Source organism: Arachis ipaensis, chromosome B10, assembly GCF_059453495.1.
Source record: "Arachis ipaensis isolate K30076 ecotype BB chromosome B10, ASM5945349v1, whole genome shotgun sequence".
Taxonomy (NCBI): domain Eukaryota; kingdom Viridiplantae; phylum Streptophyta; class Magnoliopsida; order Fabales; family Fabaceae; genus Arachis; species Arachis ipaensis.
Window position 1 is genome coordinate 145,635,062 of NC_142435.1, and position 17,412 is coordinate 145,652,473.

Consider the following 17,412-nt stretch of genomic DNA (forward strand, 5'->3'; position numbering starts at 1 on the left):
TATATGGGTGAATTTTGCAGATAGAAAGTCAACACATAGGATATTTATGTGTCATCATTTTGGTAATTCGTAGGATACGTGTTGGACACATGTCATCATTTTAGTAACACACAGGGTGCGTATTGAACACGTGTTATCATTCTGGCAATACGCAAAATGCGTGTTAGATATTTTTTTTGTACTTTCACAATATTATAATATACTTTAAATATCAATATTCAACCAAACCACTATTTTAATCTCTATATTAAAAATTATTTCTGGCTTCTCGCTTCTTTCTATAATTTTCACTTTCTCTTTTTAATTGGTGCACTGTTTATTGGTATAACTTTATTTACAACAAATTTATTAAGTTCTGTTTTGCCTTTCGAAGAAGATTTTTTTATTTAATGGGTCAAGGACATAAAATTTCTTCTTTTCAACATCCGCTGTCCATATCCACCTGCTGTGGATAACAAACTGGGGCAAATATTTGAAGTTTTGCTAGATAGAACAATTCTTTAGTTTAATTGGCACCTAATAAAAGAATTATTTAAAAAGATTTATAACTGAAAGCTTACAAATAGATGGGATGTAAGTTTTTTCTTGTCTAAAAACGATATGTAGTCTTCATAATTTTCAATATGGAAGGACTTATTAGTTTTTGGATGAATGAACTTGTCCTCATGACTCGCCAATGCGGCATTCTGTAAAATTTATATAATATACCGAAAGAAACAGTTACAACAAACAATATGTTTTAAAAATACATTGAAATTTTAATATACTACAGCTTACCGCAATATTAGGAGAGAGACAGTATATGAATTTTTCAAATCTTTCAATTTTTTTTATTGTTCACAATTTGACACATTGCCGAGATAACCTATGAAAATAAAAAAAACTCAAACTTAATACATACATAGCATAACAACTCATAAAAAAAAATTATTAATGTTATTTTCGATATCTAAATTGGCTTTTAAAGAATCAAAGTGCATTCTAGTTATTTTTGGTTGAGATTTATAGTTCAACTTAAAAGTCGTCTTCCACTCATTAGATAGCTTTCATTATCATAAGTCTTGATATTTGTGACCCAATGAAAGCATTTTTCTTAAAATCGTCTCTTATTTTCTTTTGTCTCACGAAAATTTTGAACTTGTCAAGGAAACTCAATGTAGGCTGTATTTTTTCTGGTGAGAAGCTTTTTTTCTTAGCATAATTTAATGTTGCTGCAACCCTAATATTCATTACCTCAGCTAACTCTTCCATCAATATTGGGTTGTTTTGATATTTTTTTTGTCAGTTGGTGGTTCATCCTTTTGAGTAAGTGTAGCTTCCTCACTTGATTGAGAAAAGCCAAGACTAAATTATGGTGCAAGAAAATTATTTTTCAATGCAGCATTGGCAACCATCATTATTCTATCATTCACGGTTTGAGTGGGTGGACAACTGCATGATGACACATAAAATAGTTTAAGAATATACAGAAAATATTAAAAAAGAATTTTATTAAGTAGAACTTATACATTAGTAGGAGCTACTTACTCATAAGATTCTTCTTGAGGTTGTTGAGGTTATTCTTTGGTATATTCCTCAGTTGGAGATTTTGTCTCAAGTTGTTGAGATTGTGGAGGATTGCAGGATTATAAAAAATAATTTAATTAATACAAGTAAATCAAATGCACCTCAATTTATATAAAATATACTAAAATACAAACTAAATATACCGTTATTTAAAAAAAGACATGCAACTCAATAAAATATGCATAAAATGACACCAGAAGCACTATAACAAATTTTTATGGGCTAATTATAACAAATGCATCAACAAAGTCTCTCAAAATGGACAAAAAAAGAATAATAACGTTAAGTACACCTCAAATCAGAAGTAATTTATTGAAAGATAAATCAAATCCACCAAAAATATTAAAAAAGAATTTAAGTAATACTTACGATTAATAGTTTCTTCGTCTATATCTTCCTCTTCGGAAGATTTTGTAGCAGTTTGTGAGTTTAGGGAGGGTTTGATCAGGCGTTTTCGAAAGAGGAGCAAATACTTGAGGTGGAATTCTAAAATAAACAAAAATAAAAAAGTTAATATGATATAAACATTTTTAGGTGCAAATAATTAACTCAATGAATAAAACATTGAAAGTGAATTGAAAAACTCACATATCTACTGGTTCTTATTGAGAATGAGTCTGTTTCGGAAGAACAATTATTTATCCTTTTGAATTATTATCTATTATTTCTTTCTGAATAGAAGCTGGTTTATTCAATGATTTTTCTTGTTCTTTGAACTTAAAATACATCGAAATCATCTCACAACTACATTTCAAACATTCAATAAAAATACAACTTCTGCTGTATAAGAACTTATATAGTTGTAATTTTTCTTTTTTTTTTTCTTGCATAAAATTTTAAATTACTTTTTTTTTCTAAAAAAAATATGAAATCAAAAGCAGAATATAGTAGCACAAGAATTAAACAAATGGTAAGAGAAACATAAATTATATGTTATCACTTGGTTGATTACATTGTTATAATAATTTGTCTGTATTTAAAACATAGGATCATTTTCACTTGCCAAATTTACATGTGGCATTCTAAGAACAAAATAAATATTATTAAGTAAAACTAGAGTAATTACATCATGTTTTAAAAAATTTTATCAAAGAAAAAATTTTAGATATTGAACCTTACGTTTGCAAAGAGTCATAGTGAATTTCTGTGGAGTGGAACTAGTTTGCGAAATATCAATAGTTTTTTCCCGCATTTTGGAAAAGTAAACAATCATAAAAAAAACTATAAAATTAGAAAAATACACCAAAAAACACCACATATTTTTGTGCAGGCTTATCATTTGTTTTCTTCCTTTTCTTATTTTTTATATTTGTTCACTTCTGGATGATTAGTGGATAATGCTTTCAATAATCTTTTGTGTTCTCTTTCTATATTTTTTAGTGAAGATTTTGAATTTAACTTTAAAAATTCTTTGACTTTTCACAACAATTTTAAGAGATTTTGAATCTGATTTAAATTTTAGCGTTGTGATTTTGATTGAGGGGAAAGAACCGTTTTTTATACTAACGTTTCCACTATTTAACTGTTAGAGGAGTACAAATACGCACTCTAACTTAAAGTTTGTCTTTTTGAATTTTTTTTTTTGGTGACTTGTCTTTTTGAATTTGAACCAACTTGATTGAATTTAGTTGCCACAAAAATTTGTATATATAACAAGACTGCTTTACATTATCACAATTACAGATTTTACTCTATCTTATTTATTGCTAATCTAATTTAATTTTTTTATTTGTTATAGACTAGTCTAATCTTATCTTTATATTTTATTTATATATGGGTTTATTTTAGTTGCGTTTTTATTTAGTTTAATTATAAAAAAATAAAATAATTTTGTAATTAATGTTAAAAAGATAAAAATATCAAAGATAAGAGTTATTTGATTGTTTTAAAGACTTAAAATTTATATCTAAATTTATAAAATTATCTTTTTTGAAGATTATTTAAAATTAAAATGATAAAAATAAACCTGTAGCTAAGGCTGGAAGTGAGCCGAGCTGAGCCGAGCTAGACCAAGCTCAAGCTCGGCTCACAAAAATTGAGCTTGGCTCACGGCTAGACTCATTAACAATCGAGCTTATTTCTTAAGTTCAAGCTCGGCTCACCAAAAGCTCACGAGCTGGCTCGAACTCACGAGCTGGCTCAAATAAGAGAAACATAAATACATAATCTATAATTTTATATCAATAAATTATAACTTATAAATTTTTAAAAATATTTGAAAAGATTAATTTTATATATTGTTATCTATCAATAAATTATAAATTTTTTATTTATGTCCTATATTAAAATTATATGTACAAAATAAATATAAATATTAAATAATTAAGATTGTTATATATATATATATATATATATATATATATATATATATATATATATATATAATCGAGTCATCTCACGAGCTAATGAGCTGAGCTTATCCAAGCTCAAGCTCGGCTCATTTAATTTATGAGCTCAATTTCAGGCTCAAGCTTGGCTCACCAGCTCACGAGCTTAGCTTATCGAGCTATTAACGAGTCGAGCTCGAGCTGACTCATGAGCTGACTTGACTCACTTCCAGCCCTACCTGTAGCCTCATATAAATTTATGAGAAAGTATTGGAACCAATATTAATTGTGTACAATGTGTACAATGAATTAAAAAAAAGATAAAATTAAAATTAAAAATTAGATCATTAATTAATTATTTAATTTTAAATTTTAAAATTTAAAAATTAAGATTAGTATTTAAATCCATTCACACTATATACAGTTATTTCTAATCTTACCGTAACCTCTAATACACGTCCAAAACTCACCGTCATCTTCTACGGTTCTCACCTCGCGTCACTGAATTTCTCGCGCGGCCATACCGAGGCTGCCTCATCCTCTCACCGACACCGTCCTCACCTCCGCCGGTCAGCCCGATGCGCCTCGCCCTCCGACGCTCAGCCTAACGTTGCTGCCGCTTTTTTCGTGCCTCTCTTCCGAACCAACTTCGCTTTCTCCCATTCCTTCAAGCCTCTTCTTACCGATGATACTACCATGCTCTTCTTCTTCGGATCTAAGCATGGTTAGCTTCTTTCATAATTTGAGCCCTATGCTTCACAACATGGCTAGTCAGTGGCGGAGTTTGAAACAAAATTTGGGGGGGCAGATAGAAGATAATTGTCAAGATGCTTTTGATATGGACTCCATTTAAGATAAGCTCGTCTAACCTCATCTCTCTGATTTGGGTGATATTGCCAAATTTAAAGTCGTTTTCCAGGGTCTTGTTCGAAAGAATTAAGGTCAAACTCATCAGATACAACTCTTTGAACTTTTGGAGGTTGTATCTCACTTTTTTCGTGATTCATTAAAGTAGAAAAACTATCTACATGTGTTGATATTGTAAAAGTTATATGTTTTCCTTCTTAAATATTAGCATTCCTCTTAAAAAATGCATCAATTCTTTGATTTTTCATGATTATTTTATATAAAAATTTGAATATATATCCTGTAAAATATGTAAAAAAGAAGTTAGAATGACAAATATTAAAATTTATAATATTTATTAAATTTTTTTTTATCAATTTATACAAATACAATAACATCAAAGGTATAGAAAGTAAAATGTAAAATAATACAAAATTACATAAATAAAAAATACCTAATTTTTTATATTTGAACTCAAAAATATAGAAAGTGTTGCTTATTGAATAGAGAAGAGTTGCGAAATACGAATACACTTAGTTAAGTCCAAATCTAATATGTTTTGAATAGTTAAAACTAAAAATTATTGTGCAATAAAAACAAAAGATGAAGATTTGAACTTTGGTATTTTAAATCATAGCAAAGTATTTGAGCCAATTGAACTAATTTTTTATTTTTTGAAGAAGTATTACTAATTTTTTTACCAAAAGTTTGGGAGCCATGGCCCCCTTGTCTTAACTCCGCCCCTGTGACTAGTCCTTTAAAATTATGTTTCACCACAATAATAGTTTCTTCTGTTTATTTATCTTCTTCTTCTATTTTAATGGTCAATTTAGGATGGTCATTTTAGTAGGTATGCGGATGGTTATTTTTATTTTTATGTAGATGATTATTTTGATTGGATTGAGTTTAGTTATATATAATTAAAATATGTTAGATGTTCAATTCATTAGGTATGCAGATGATTATTTTTATCCTTAAGTGGATGGTTATTTTTATTACGGGTGAGTGGCATGTGGCAAGCCAAGTAGCGACGGTGAAATAGGATGATTATTGATGAAGGTGGGGTGACCGCCGGTCGAAAAAGAAGAGAGTATTTGAGGATATTAGATGGTTATTTTTTTGAAATAACTAACTAGATTTTTTTGAAATTTGATGTGAAATAACTGAATAAGAATTTTTAAATTTATTATTTCGTGGGTAATTTTTATTTTAACTCATATTGAATTAAATAAGCAGTCTATTATACACATTGTACAAATACCCTATTGACTCATATTGGGCTGTTGTTGTTTAATCTTTATTATTGCTAATCTAATTTAATTTTTTTTTATAGACTAATCTAATCTTATCTTTATACTTTTATTTATATACGGGTTTATTTTAGTTGCGTTTTTATTTAGTTTAATTATAAAAAAAATAAAATGATTTTGTAATTAATGTTAAAAAGATGAAAATATCAAAGATAAGAGTTATTTGATTGTTTTAAAGACTTAAAATTTATATTTAAATTTATAAAATTATCTGAAGATTATTTAAAATTAAAAAGATAAAAATAAACCCTGTAGCCTCATATAAATTTATAGAGTGAGTGAAAAAGAAAACACGTTGGTCACCACCACCTTTGTTGCTGTTGTTCTTTAATCTTTATTATTGCTAATCTAATTTAATTTTTTTATTTTTTATAGACTAATCTAATCTTATCTTTATACTTTATTTATAAACGGGTTTATTTTAGTTGCGTTTTTATTTATTTTAATTATAAAAAAATAAAATGATTTTGTAATTAATGTTAAAAAGATAAAAATATCAAAGATAAGAGTTATTTGATTGTTTTAAAGATTTAAAATTTATATTTAAATTTATAAAATTATCTTTTCTGAGGATTACTTAAAATTAAAAAAATAAAAATAAAGTGAAAACAGGTAAGTTGACTTCATGTAAAATTAATAATTAAGAGTTATTAATAAAAATTTAGTCAAATCAATCAAATTATTTAATAATCTTCAATTATTAACTTCACGTAAAATTGTCTACATCTGAGTTTCCACCTACAAAATAAACCCTCTAGCCTCATATAAATTTAGAGTGAGTGAAAAAGAAAAACACGTTGGTCACCACCACCTTTGTTGTTGTTGTTCTTTAATCTTTACGTTGTGTTGCGTAATTCGAGACATTGACAAAGAAAAAGACGCAAAACGACCTCGTTTCACAGGTTCGATGACGCTTTTCCTTTTCCTTTCTCTTTCTTTCTCTTTCTCTCTCTCTCTTACTGTTACTGGGTTTTCTTTCTTTATTATTTTTTTCAACGTAGCTCGGCGATTCTGGACTTAATTAATTGTTTAATCGTAAAACCCTAATTCTGAGCTCGATAAATTTCAATGCTGGCAATTTATATTGGCTTCGCCGTTAATTAATTAATTGACGGTGTTCTTGGCTGGGAAAGATGGTAAAAAGATTGAATCTCTGCCGACGTCTCGTTTCAATTTAGTTTCATATATTTGTTATTCGATTCTTGAACATTAAGTAGAAGAATTCTTCAATTCTTGGACATTGATTAATCGATTCTTGATTGTGTTTCTGTTCTTATGTTCGTAAATGCGAGGTATTAGGGTAGATGAATTCGTTAAATTAGTGAATTTACTTTGCTACCAATTTGCATGCTTCCATTAGGGTCTGTTCTTTTTCTAAAAAACATAAGATATAAAAAAGAAAGAAAAGAAATTTATTGAGGCATAGATTACTCTATTTAATTATAGCTGGGACTGCTGGGTTTGAAGCAATGAAGCTCATGTGGTGTTTTATCAGTGGACCTTCTAAGACAAAAGAATGTTTTAACAATAGTGATGTAATATTAGTGGGTCAACCCTTGTTTTACTAGAGCTTTTACTTAACATATACATCAATTCGAAGTATGGAGTTAATTTTGATCTACTGTCAATATAAAAAGTTTACACAAATATATAAATAATGTATTGTTCTATCGGAGAAAGTTTTTGGTTCAACTTCTCATTATTAAAGAAAACATCATGTGATAAAATAAATGCTGTTGAACTTGTCTAAGAGTGAATCAAAAGTAAACTCAAGGAGATAGTGCCCACCGGAACGAAAGAGAATCGTCTTCTCTAAATGCTAATGATAAGTTTTCAATATCTTCCTAGTTAGCAAGCATTCAAATTTCTGTTATGAACACTTGATAGTAGAATGAGGACATTTAAATCAATGTTAGATGTTATTATTTGCTGCAGCTGAATTGAATCTATTGGTTGTAATGTAATTTAATTCCATATTATGATAACTATTTTTTTGTCATTATTCTTATCAATTAAAAGGTTGTTTAAGTTTCTGATAATCCTGTTTGTTGTCTACTCTGTTATTCTGATATGATATGGCAAAAATTCATGGGATTTCTTAAAACTAATATTTGTTAATTTTTTTTTTAGTGGATGGTGTAGCAAGATGAACCCAAGCGGTTTTAATCTTGGGAACACCTGCAGACAAATGCCAAGACATTCGCCATCATTTGCACCAATCCTGCCTCAGGATGGGGGTTTTCATTTGAGCCAGCAGTATGTAAGGAATCAAGTAGGTATCTCGACAGATTGGAAGGAGCATCCCAGAATTCACCACTGCCGTAATTTTATTGCAAGTAGAATGTAAGTGATATAAATTTTAAGTTAACCTCAACTTATTTTGCTTATTCCATGTATTGAGACTAACGGAATTTGAAATTCAGCAAGACATTGTTCTGCTCGGAAGGATTTCATGATGAGTATGCATTACAGATGGCAGATATTATGGAATACTGGTTATTTCAATATGCTACTTCAGAGGTTTGGTCCTTGAGTTTCTCATTTTTGGTCAAACCCATATGCATCACAGATATTTATTGACCTTTTTTACTTGTGTTCTGGCAGGAGGAGTATATGAACCAGGAGACATTAGGACAGCGAATGCAAACTGAGATTCAGAGGTTGAAAGATTGCAATAGCACTATCAATCCCACTTCACTGCATGCCATGTCTAATGTTTGTCTAGCCGAACCTACTTTCCAAAATTTAGCTAGTCCTAATATTGTTCATGAGCCAGTATGCATTGATAATAGAGACTGTTTGGGGACTATCCAGAAAAGTGAACCTACGATTTTTCTAACAACCATGGGAAAGTCCCCTCTTACTGAATCTTTAAATTTGTTCTCCAATCCGCATGTCTCAAGAGAAACACCAGAAGTCCCCAATCCTTTCCCTGGCATGAGGTCTAGCTGTGAGCATTTAAGCCTAAGGGAGTATCACCACCAGAAGTTGGATTTTCATCAGAATTCGGAACATTTTATGCAGCCGTATGAGCTTTGTAGTAATGCTTCTATCGCTCAGACAAGTTCATGTTTTGTTGATCAAGACCAGCATTGCTATCCGATGTTAGGAAATAAAACAGAGCCTCAGATTCCTACAACACTTCTTACTGGGGTTGATCAGTTCGCTTCAACAAGCGCGGCTGGTCATTTCTGTTTGGATGGATCCACTGTAAATTCAGACAGTAATTTGAAAGCTTCAGTTGAACAGAGGATCATGCTTGAATATTTTCAGTACAAGAACTTAAACAATGTCTCAGGAGATAGGCCAATTCCGTTTACTAATTATCTACATTTAAGGGTTTGTAGCAATGGGATGTGTATCTGTGACCAGTCTATCAAGCTGTCTTTTCATTTGAAATACTGTCAGAGTGATCAATGTCAAATATGTTCCCAATGGAGATTACTATGTGTCAGTGGAATTCCTGAGTCTCACTCGGAACATACAAATTGCATGATTTTGGATTCTGTTGAAACAGATATCGATGCTCCATCTGGTATCTCTGAGGTCGTGCCACCACCTACCAAGAGACTAAAAGCGGATCCTGCCAATATAGTTTCTGATCCATTGACTCAAAAGATGGGTGAACCTTTTTTTAAGCCTGTAGGATTTCCACAGTTGCAGCAACAACCAGAGTCTCCCCCCTCTTCTATCCATTCTGAAGTTACATCATGCAGTATGGAACAGTATACAAATCCGAATCTTGATTCTGTAATTAACGAGATAAAGATCAGTACAATTGATGGCACCTCTGGACATACTTTCAAGAGTAACAATATTTCCTCCGAAGGCTTAGAAGGTGATCACATCTCAAAGGAGTCAAAAGCAAAAGATCGTGATGTTACAGCATGCAGTAATTTAAAGGAAAATGTCATTAATGAGACAAAGAACATTTCAACTGATGACATAATCGGGCACAGTTTCAATAGGGAAAATATTCCCTCTGAAGGGTTAGAAGCTGATCACATACCAGACGGGTTTAAACCAAATGATGCTGCTGTTACAACCAGAAGTAACATAAATGAAAATCTTGTTACTGAGATAAAGAACAGTGTGGCTGATGATAGAGATGGGCACACTTTAAAGAAACCAATAGATCATGATGTGGCAGCCAGAAATAACCTAAAAGAAAGTGTTGTTGAAGATATAGAGGAGGTACAAGCCGGAATTGAGTTCAACCAGGGTGCAAAAAATTCTAAGAAAGTCATTGAGCTGAAAGCCCATCAACAAAAGGAAATAAGGTCTTCAAATAGTGTCTCCTTAACTGAGTTTTTCAGTAGCGATCAGATAAAGCAGCACATTATGAGTCTCAGAATGCAATTTGGTCATGTAAGTTCTCCATCTTCAAGTGTTTGGTGTTAGTTGAATTGTTGTCCAATTCTTCCCTGCTGAAACTACACAAAAATTATTTTGCAAATTAATGCTGATAAAAATCTGTTCATCTTTATCAATCAGTTTGAAATCATTCTTGTGTGATGATAAAATTTATTCAGTTTTTCTGTTCATTTTATGCTTATATTTGTTTATCTTCCTCTTTTTTTTTTCTTTTTTAACGTGAACCTTACCATGCATTTGTTCTATGCATGATCTGCTTGATCAGCTTTATTGGGATTATACACGTATTTGGTTAAATTTCTTGAAACTTACATCCATAAATTTACTATCAGATAACTGTGACATTAAAGTTTTCCTTTTTTAGGTGATTTAATTTCTTCAAATTAATCCTTAAGGTTAAATTCTTGTTTTAATAATTTGATGATAATTCCTTATAACGATTTCTTATTGGTTGGAACTGCCCCATATCTAGGGAGATTTAGTTTGTCTTGTGTCAATAATAAACTGAAATTACTGAGCTCAGTAGAGGCCACATCTTCTTTTCTAAGGATTTCTTCAGCTATAAGAAAGTCTATTCTTTAGGAAATAAAAACACAAGGTTTTGGAAAAGTTGGTGGTTCATACTTGATCGTTAATATGTTATGGAGGCCTCCTTAACTAAGTGGTTTGATCGTTAATAAAGTTGTTGATTTCATTTTTCATGATTCAATTGAATTTAAAAATCTTCAAGTATCAACTTGGGAAGCACGTGATGTGTTATACTTGTACCTTTTAGATTTCTTTTGAACTTTATAAACCATAAACAAGCTGATGCTGCTTTTTTAACAGGGTTCAACTGAGGAAGAAAGCAGAATTGCTGCTAATACATGCCAATTATGTGAAATGCAAAAGCTTTTCTTTTCATCAGTGCCAATTTATTGCTTATGTTGTGGCCTTCGCATCAAGCGAAATAAATACTATTACTACAGAAAAACAGACGAAGTTGTTTCGCAACATTGCTTCTGCACTGCATGCCATAATATTTCTCGAGGTGGATCCATCACTTACAATGGGATATCTGTTTCCAAGGAACTTCTTGATAAGAAGAGAAATGATGAAGTACTGGAAGAATCAGTAAGTTTCGTCTTCATGTACACTAATTCTTCTATGTTTATAGACGATTGAAACTCACTTGTATAATTTTTTCCCTTCTCTTTTAGTGGGTCCAATGTGATAAATGCAAAGGATGGCAGCATCAAGTGTGTGCACTTTATAACAATAAGAGTGATTTGGACTCCAGTGCTGAGTATATATGTCCCAGATGCCGCATAAAGGATATTGAAAATGGAACCCATGTACCCTTACCGGAGTCTGCATTTTTTGGCGCTAAGGATTTGCCAAGCACTATGCTTAGTGACCACATAGAGAAAAGACTTCTCAAGCGTCTCATGCAAGAGAGAGAACACTGGGCAAAAGAAAAAGGGATTACAGCTCTTGATGAGGTAAGACAATACTATGCAATTACAGTAGTTGAATACCTGTGTGGTGTTGCTATGTTTCAGCTAAACATGTTGTTCTTATGCAGCCAATCAATTAAATTGGAAATTGTAGCGTACTAGTTCTGATACTAATTACGTAGAGTCTGTTAAAATAGCTGTGTCAATCAATAGGCTGCAATGTAGATATTTTCAGATGTAGCATCATATTCTTCTCATAATATTATTCTTGATCTATATCAGTTGCTTTTTCATTATCCTTATTCTTTTGAGAAAAGATGTTTGGGTATTTATTCTAAAAGGCTGCATTTTCTGACTTTTTCCATGTATCACTCCAAATTACCAGGTTCTTGCAGTAGAAGATCTTTCTGTTCGAGTCGTATTATCTGTTGACAAACAATTGAGAGTGAATAAGCAGTTTCTGGACATTTTCCCAGAGGAGAATTATCCTGTCGAGTTCCCCTATAGACTGCAAGTAAGTTTAGATGTTAGCTAATTGGTCATGTATTTACTTCCAATTACTTCTTCAAGACTAAAACTATCTTGATATCACCAATTCACCACCATTTCGTCCATATTGTTCTGAAGAAATGATAGCAGTTACTTCTGTATCAGGTTATTCTTTTATTTCAGAAGATTGAAGGAGTAGATGTATGCCTCTTTGGAATGTATGTCCAGGAGTTTGGCTCGGATTGTGGCTATCCTAATCAGCGTTCAGTATATATTTCATATCTGGATTCTGTTAAGTATTTTAGGCCTGAAAGAGAGACTGTGACTGGAGAAGCTCTTCGTACCTTTGTTTACCATGAAATATTGGTAGGTTGCTTATAGAATAAAATATTCTTTCTTTATTATTATTTATTTAAACTACATTTCACCTTGGTTTCATTTACCAAGTTATTACATCAGTCACACCTACCTATCCATTCATTCTATTTATTATTTTCCTTTTCACTTTTTCTATCATCAAACAGATTGGATATCTTGACTATTGCAAGAAACGAGGCTTCACAACTTGCTATATATGGGCCTGTCCTCCTTTGAAGGGGGAAGATTATGTATTGTATTGCCATCCTGATACTCAAAAGACTCCAAAGAATGATAAACTGCGGCGCTGGTCTGTCTTTCTTTTCCCCCTTATGTGTTTATGTATTTTGAATTCTCATGTTATTCTTTGTATACTTTCATGTTATAGACTATAGAGAGTATATCACTGTATATAATCTATGGGTGTTATCTTTTGTATTATTTTTTCAGGTATCATTCAATGCTAAGAAAGGCTGCTGAAGAAAATATCGTCGTTGGTGTAACTAACGTATACGAACATTTCTTTGTACCTTCTGGAAAATTTGACTCCAAGGTGACTGCTGCTCGGTTGCCATACTTCGATGGAGACTTCTGGTCTGGTAATGCTATGGATCTTGCTAGGAAAATTGAGCAAGAGAGTGGAGGAGATTATGAGAAGACCTTGAAGGAACAAGTAACAAAAAGAACTTTGAAGACCATGGGATATGTAAATCCTTCAAAGGGGAGTGCCAAGGACATTCTAGTGATGATAAAGGTATGCAGTAGCGTTCACTCTTCATAGTTGATATTCTTAGATGGCTCCATCTCATTATTTCTGGCCTTCTGGGACTTTGAAGTGGTTACCAAATGAGATGCTGAATGACTCTTCATTTTTGAATTATCATAATCATTCCTCTATATGTTGTATCTTATGTAATCCTTTTTTATTCCATTCTACTCCCAATTTTCGTATCTTTCTGATGGCAGATTTAGGGTTTTAGTAGCAGAAGAGAGGATAAGGATCTGATTTGTTTGTGTTTTCATTTTCTGTTCTTGTTTTTAATGTCTTCTGTTTTTAGGATTTTGTGAAGGAGAAAGCAAAAATAGGAAATGAAAACAAAAAATATAATTTTATTGTCTTCGCTTCTTTTATACATAAAATCCTGAAAATAGAAAATGTTTTCAAACCAAACAGACCCTACTTTTTTATAATTACAAGAAGCTTCACTTTATCAAAATAAAAATTGCCTTGTTAGCAACATAAACCATATATCCGTGTTTCTTTTTGTGTTGGGTCAACAGTTACCTATTCCATAGTCAAGTGCAAAACCTGTTCACAAGAGCGTTCGATTCATATCAGTTTATATTTGTTTTCTTAGTTCATTAGAACAAAGATAGGTAGTAATGCAATGCAGCAAACTGAATAACCCATGACATTATCAGTCTACAACTTCTATGGATATATCATCTGCAATACAACCTTCACTACTGATTCCCTGACAATTCTCTAGAGCTGTGGATTCTTAACTGTCTATTCCTTTACTGTAGTGTTCTGCATTCACACAAGGATATATCCTTTCATGCATAAGCTTAATTGAATGTTGTATTGTTCTTCTCTATGAGTAAAGTTATATAAACTGATACTTTATATTTTGAAAGTGTAATCTGATCTTCCTTTATTTTCCTCTCTCATTAGTTGGGCCAAACTATGTTATCTTTCAAGGAAGACTTCATACTAGTTCACTTGCAGTATGAATGCATGCACTGTCACGAAGTGATGGTATCTGGAAGGCGATGGTTTTGCACTGAATGCAAGAATTTCCAAGAGTGTGAAAGGTAATGTTAACCTAAAAACATCTCATTTTTTAGAAAATAAATTTCCCTTCTATTTTCTTTCTTTTTTTTTTCTCTATTTTTTGCTTTCCTTCTTTTTCCTATACTTAAATGAGGGTTGAAGACCAGTGGGTCTAGTCATTTTTCATCTTCGTTGGATAAATTCACTTCTAACTTTTCCAAACAGATACTGGAAGAAATCGTTCATTTATGTAAATTATATATATATTGCACTCCTTGATTTGTCTTTACCCAGCCACTCCTATTAGCAGAATAAACACTCTCATGTAAATAGATAATATCCTATTTATATGCAGAATTTAGAATGAAAAAGTAAGCTTTGATTGTATGGATAAGACATAAAAGGACCGATCCTCATTTAACATGTATCAATGTTTCAGATGCCACACCGCTGACTCGCACACTTCAGTTAGTGGGGAGAAGCATACATTATGTCAGGTGACTGCCTAAACATGAAGCGAAGTTCATACGATTTTTGTTGTTTTTATTGATTTAATGCAAAAAACTAAAAATATTCTATTTTTTCTCATTTCAGGTTCTCATGGATGATGCCACTTTGGATACCAAGGAGAACGACACCATCCTTGATAATGAGTTATTTGAGAATAGGCCTAACTTTCTGATCTTCTGCCAGAAGAATCAGCTTCAGTTTGACACACTCCGCCGTGCCAAGTATTCCTCCATGATGATCCTCTACCATCTAAGGGCTCCTACCCTTCCATCTGTTGCCGAAACATGTAGCATTTGCTCTAAACACAATGTATTCCAACACAGCTGGAAATGTGATATTTGCCCAGAATTCACTGCCTGCGCAGCATGCTATAAAGAGAGAGGTGCTAATTGCCATCCGCATAAGTTGAGTCGAACCTCTTCAACAACACTTTCTCGGTCAGGGAATCTAGAATTGATGGAGAACTCAGTAATGGTATGAAACTATCTCATTGCTCACACCTACACAGTTATTTATTACTACTAGTGATTTTCTTCAGTTATATATTCTTAATCTGCACACTTGCTGACTTAGTCATGTAATTGTTCAAGCAGATTCAGAAACTGATGAAAATTTTACAGCATGCTTCTCGATGTCGCTCGAGTAAAACTCAACCCTGCTCTTACCCAAACTGTCTTCAAATCAAAATGTTGTTCTATCATGCCAGTAAGTGCACTGTTCGAGTTGCTGGGGGCTGCCAAATCTGTAAGAAGGCATGGCTGGCGTTAACTATGCACTCGAGGAATTGTAGAGATTCGCCATGTCACGTCCCGCGTTGCATGTGTGTTACACTATTTTTTTTCCCTTTTTTTCCCCTTCACAACCTAGAATCTAGCTTCCATACTTTATTGCATTAAATATTTACTTCATGATGTTCATCTCAATCTTGCAGGGATCTGAAGAGGCATGCAGAATGGATAGCTATGCAATTTGAATCTCGGCGGAGAGCTGCAGTTGTGGAAAGCATCAGAGGTCAATGATGATATAAGCTTTTTGTGCCTTCTATTAAATTTAACAGGAATGTCATCAACAGCAAGAAAGTGTACAGTCTTTCAGATTTCTAGTTAATTTGTAAAGTTAATACATAGTCTTTCAGATTTCTAGTTAATTTGTAAAGTTAATACATAGGCTTTGAGGAAGTGAAGAAAATTTTGTCCAAGAGCTTCTATAGAAAAAAGAATGGAATAAGAGGTTAAGATAAGCTAGAGCTGGTTACATCATAATTCTTCTGTAAATATTTGTGGTTATGAGGGTTTTAATTCATTACCTCATGAAAACCACCCGAGTCCCCTTATTACTAGCTCACTCTTAGGGATTTTACAACCTTATTTCTATGATGTAAATAAATCCTATTCTTTCCTTATATTAATACAATTGTTGAAGGTTTAATTTAGGCTTTTTTACCACTCTTATCTTGACTGTTCATTCATATTTCGGTTTTGCATTCACATTTTGGGTTTACTTCGTCTGATCCTTTTGCCGTTGTTACAATCTCATTTATTTCTGTTTTGGTTTCTTCAGTTTCCGTTTCTTTATAAAATAATATACTTTGCTTGTTGCAATGGGATGAAGGGATTATCATTAAGGAATGAGGAGCCGAGGAGGTATGCAATTATGCATTTATAACAAAATAAAAATAAAACAATTTCAATTTAAAATAATAGTGAGAATCCAATGCGAGTATAGAATAATATACATTTTTTTGGATTGGAACGCAAAGCACATCTGCTATGGGAAGACGTATAATCTATGCATAGAATCACAAAATTTTTTTTTTAATCATTGAAGAGTAGGGATAGCAAAACTTCTTGACTGTAGAAAATTTTTTTTGCAGGGATCCTCTGTCCCCCGTTAATCCCCAAAATTTATAAATTTATTGAATTGCCTTTAATAGTTGAATTATCCCGTTAATTCCCAAAATTTATAAATTTATTGAATTGCCTTTAATAGTTGAATTATCCTAATCCTCTCTGCAGCCACCCCCTCACTACTCTCTTTTCTCGCCGCGTCGTCACACCCCACCGTGCCATCACTCTCACTGCCGTCGTGTCCATTCTCCTCTCTGTTCCCGCATTTTCCACCTCGTCCACTGCTCTGTCCTCTGACTCGCCGTTGCGTCCTCCACTGCGTCATTTTGAAAGAAGTCACCGTTTTGTCGTTCAAGTTTTTTTTTATAAAATCTTGCTGTTTTTGTATAGGATGGATACTTGCAACTCTATTCATATTGAAATTAATAATTAGTTAGAATTATCAAATAGATAAGGAATGGGGTCTCTATAGGGAATGAGACTATGTGAAAAATGGAGATGGAGAGCAATATTTTCTCACCACGGAAACTGGAGACGGAGATGGAGAGCAAATCTCAGGAATGGAGAGATTCCCAC

The 17,412-nt window shown here is 32.3% G+C and overlaps 1 protein-coding gene across 2 annotated transcripts; it reads left to right on the forward strand.

Moving 5' to 3' along the window:
* The first annotated feature begins 6,821 nt into the window (after positions 1–6,821).
* On the forward strand, positions 6,822–16,421 carry LOC107623510 (histone acetyltransferase HAC12-like). 2 transcript variants are annotated; one of them, XM_016325816.3, is made up of 15 exons: positions 6,822–6,951; positions 8,180–8,392; positions 8,473–8,569; positions 8,654–10,417; positions 11,252–11,536; positions 11,623–11,904; positions 12,245–12,373; positions 12,514–12,714; positions 12,873–13,015; positions 13,156–13,459; positions 14,381–14,520; positions 14,919–14,976; positions 15,074–15,463; positions 15,583–15,809; positions 15,921–16,421. In XM_016325816.3, exons 2-15 carry the CDS (start codon positions 8,196–8,198, stop codon positions 16,006–16,008), a joined length of 4,305 nt encoding a protein of 1,434 aa, XP_016181302.1. In that variant the 5' UTR covers positions 6,822–6,951; positions 8,180–8,195; the 3' UTR covers positions 16,009–16,421. The 2 variants fall into 2 exon arrangements, with proteins under 2 accessions (XP_016181302.1, XP_020970724.1); XM_021115065.2 differs by having other exon boundaries at positions 6,950–7,185.
* Positions 16,422–17,412: the final 991 nt, after the last annotated feature.

Excerpts from the sequence above, each read along its gene's own strand:
- LOC107623510 (XM_016325816.3), top strand. The coding sequence starts at position 8,196 with ATGAACCCAAGCGGTTTTAATCTTGGGAACACCTGCAGACAAATGCCA. Across the intron at positions 8,393-8,472 it reads AATTTTATTGCAAGTAGAAT|CAAGACATTGTTCTGCTCGG; the intron begins GTAAGTGATATA and ends TTTGAAATTCAG. Across the intron at positions 12,715-12,872 it reads TTGTTTACCATGAAATATTG|ATTGGATATCTTGACTATTG; the intron begins GTAGGTTGCTTA and ends ATCATCAAACAG.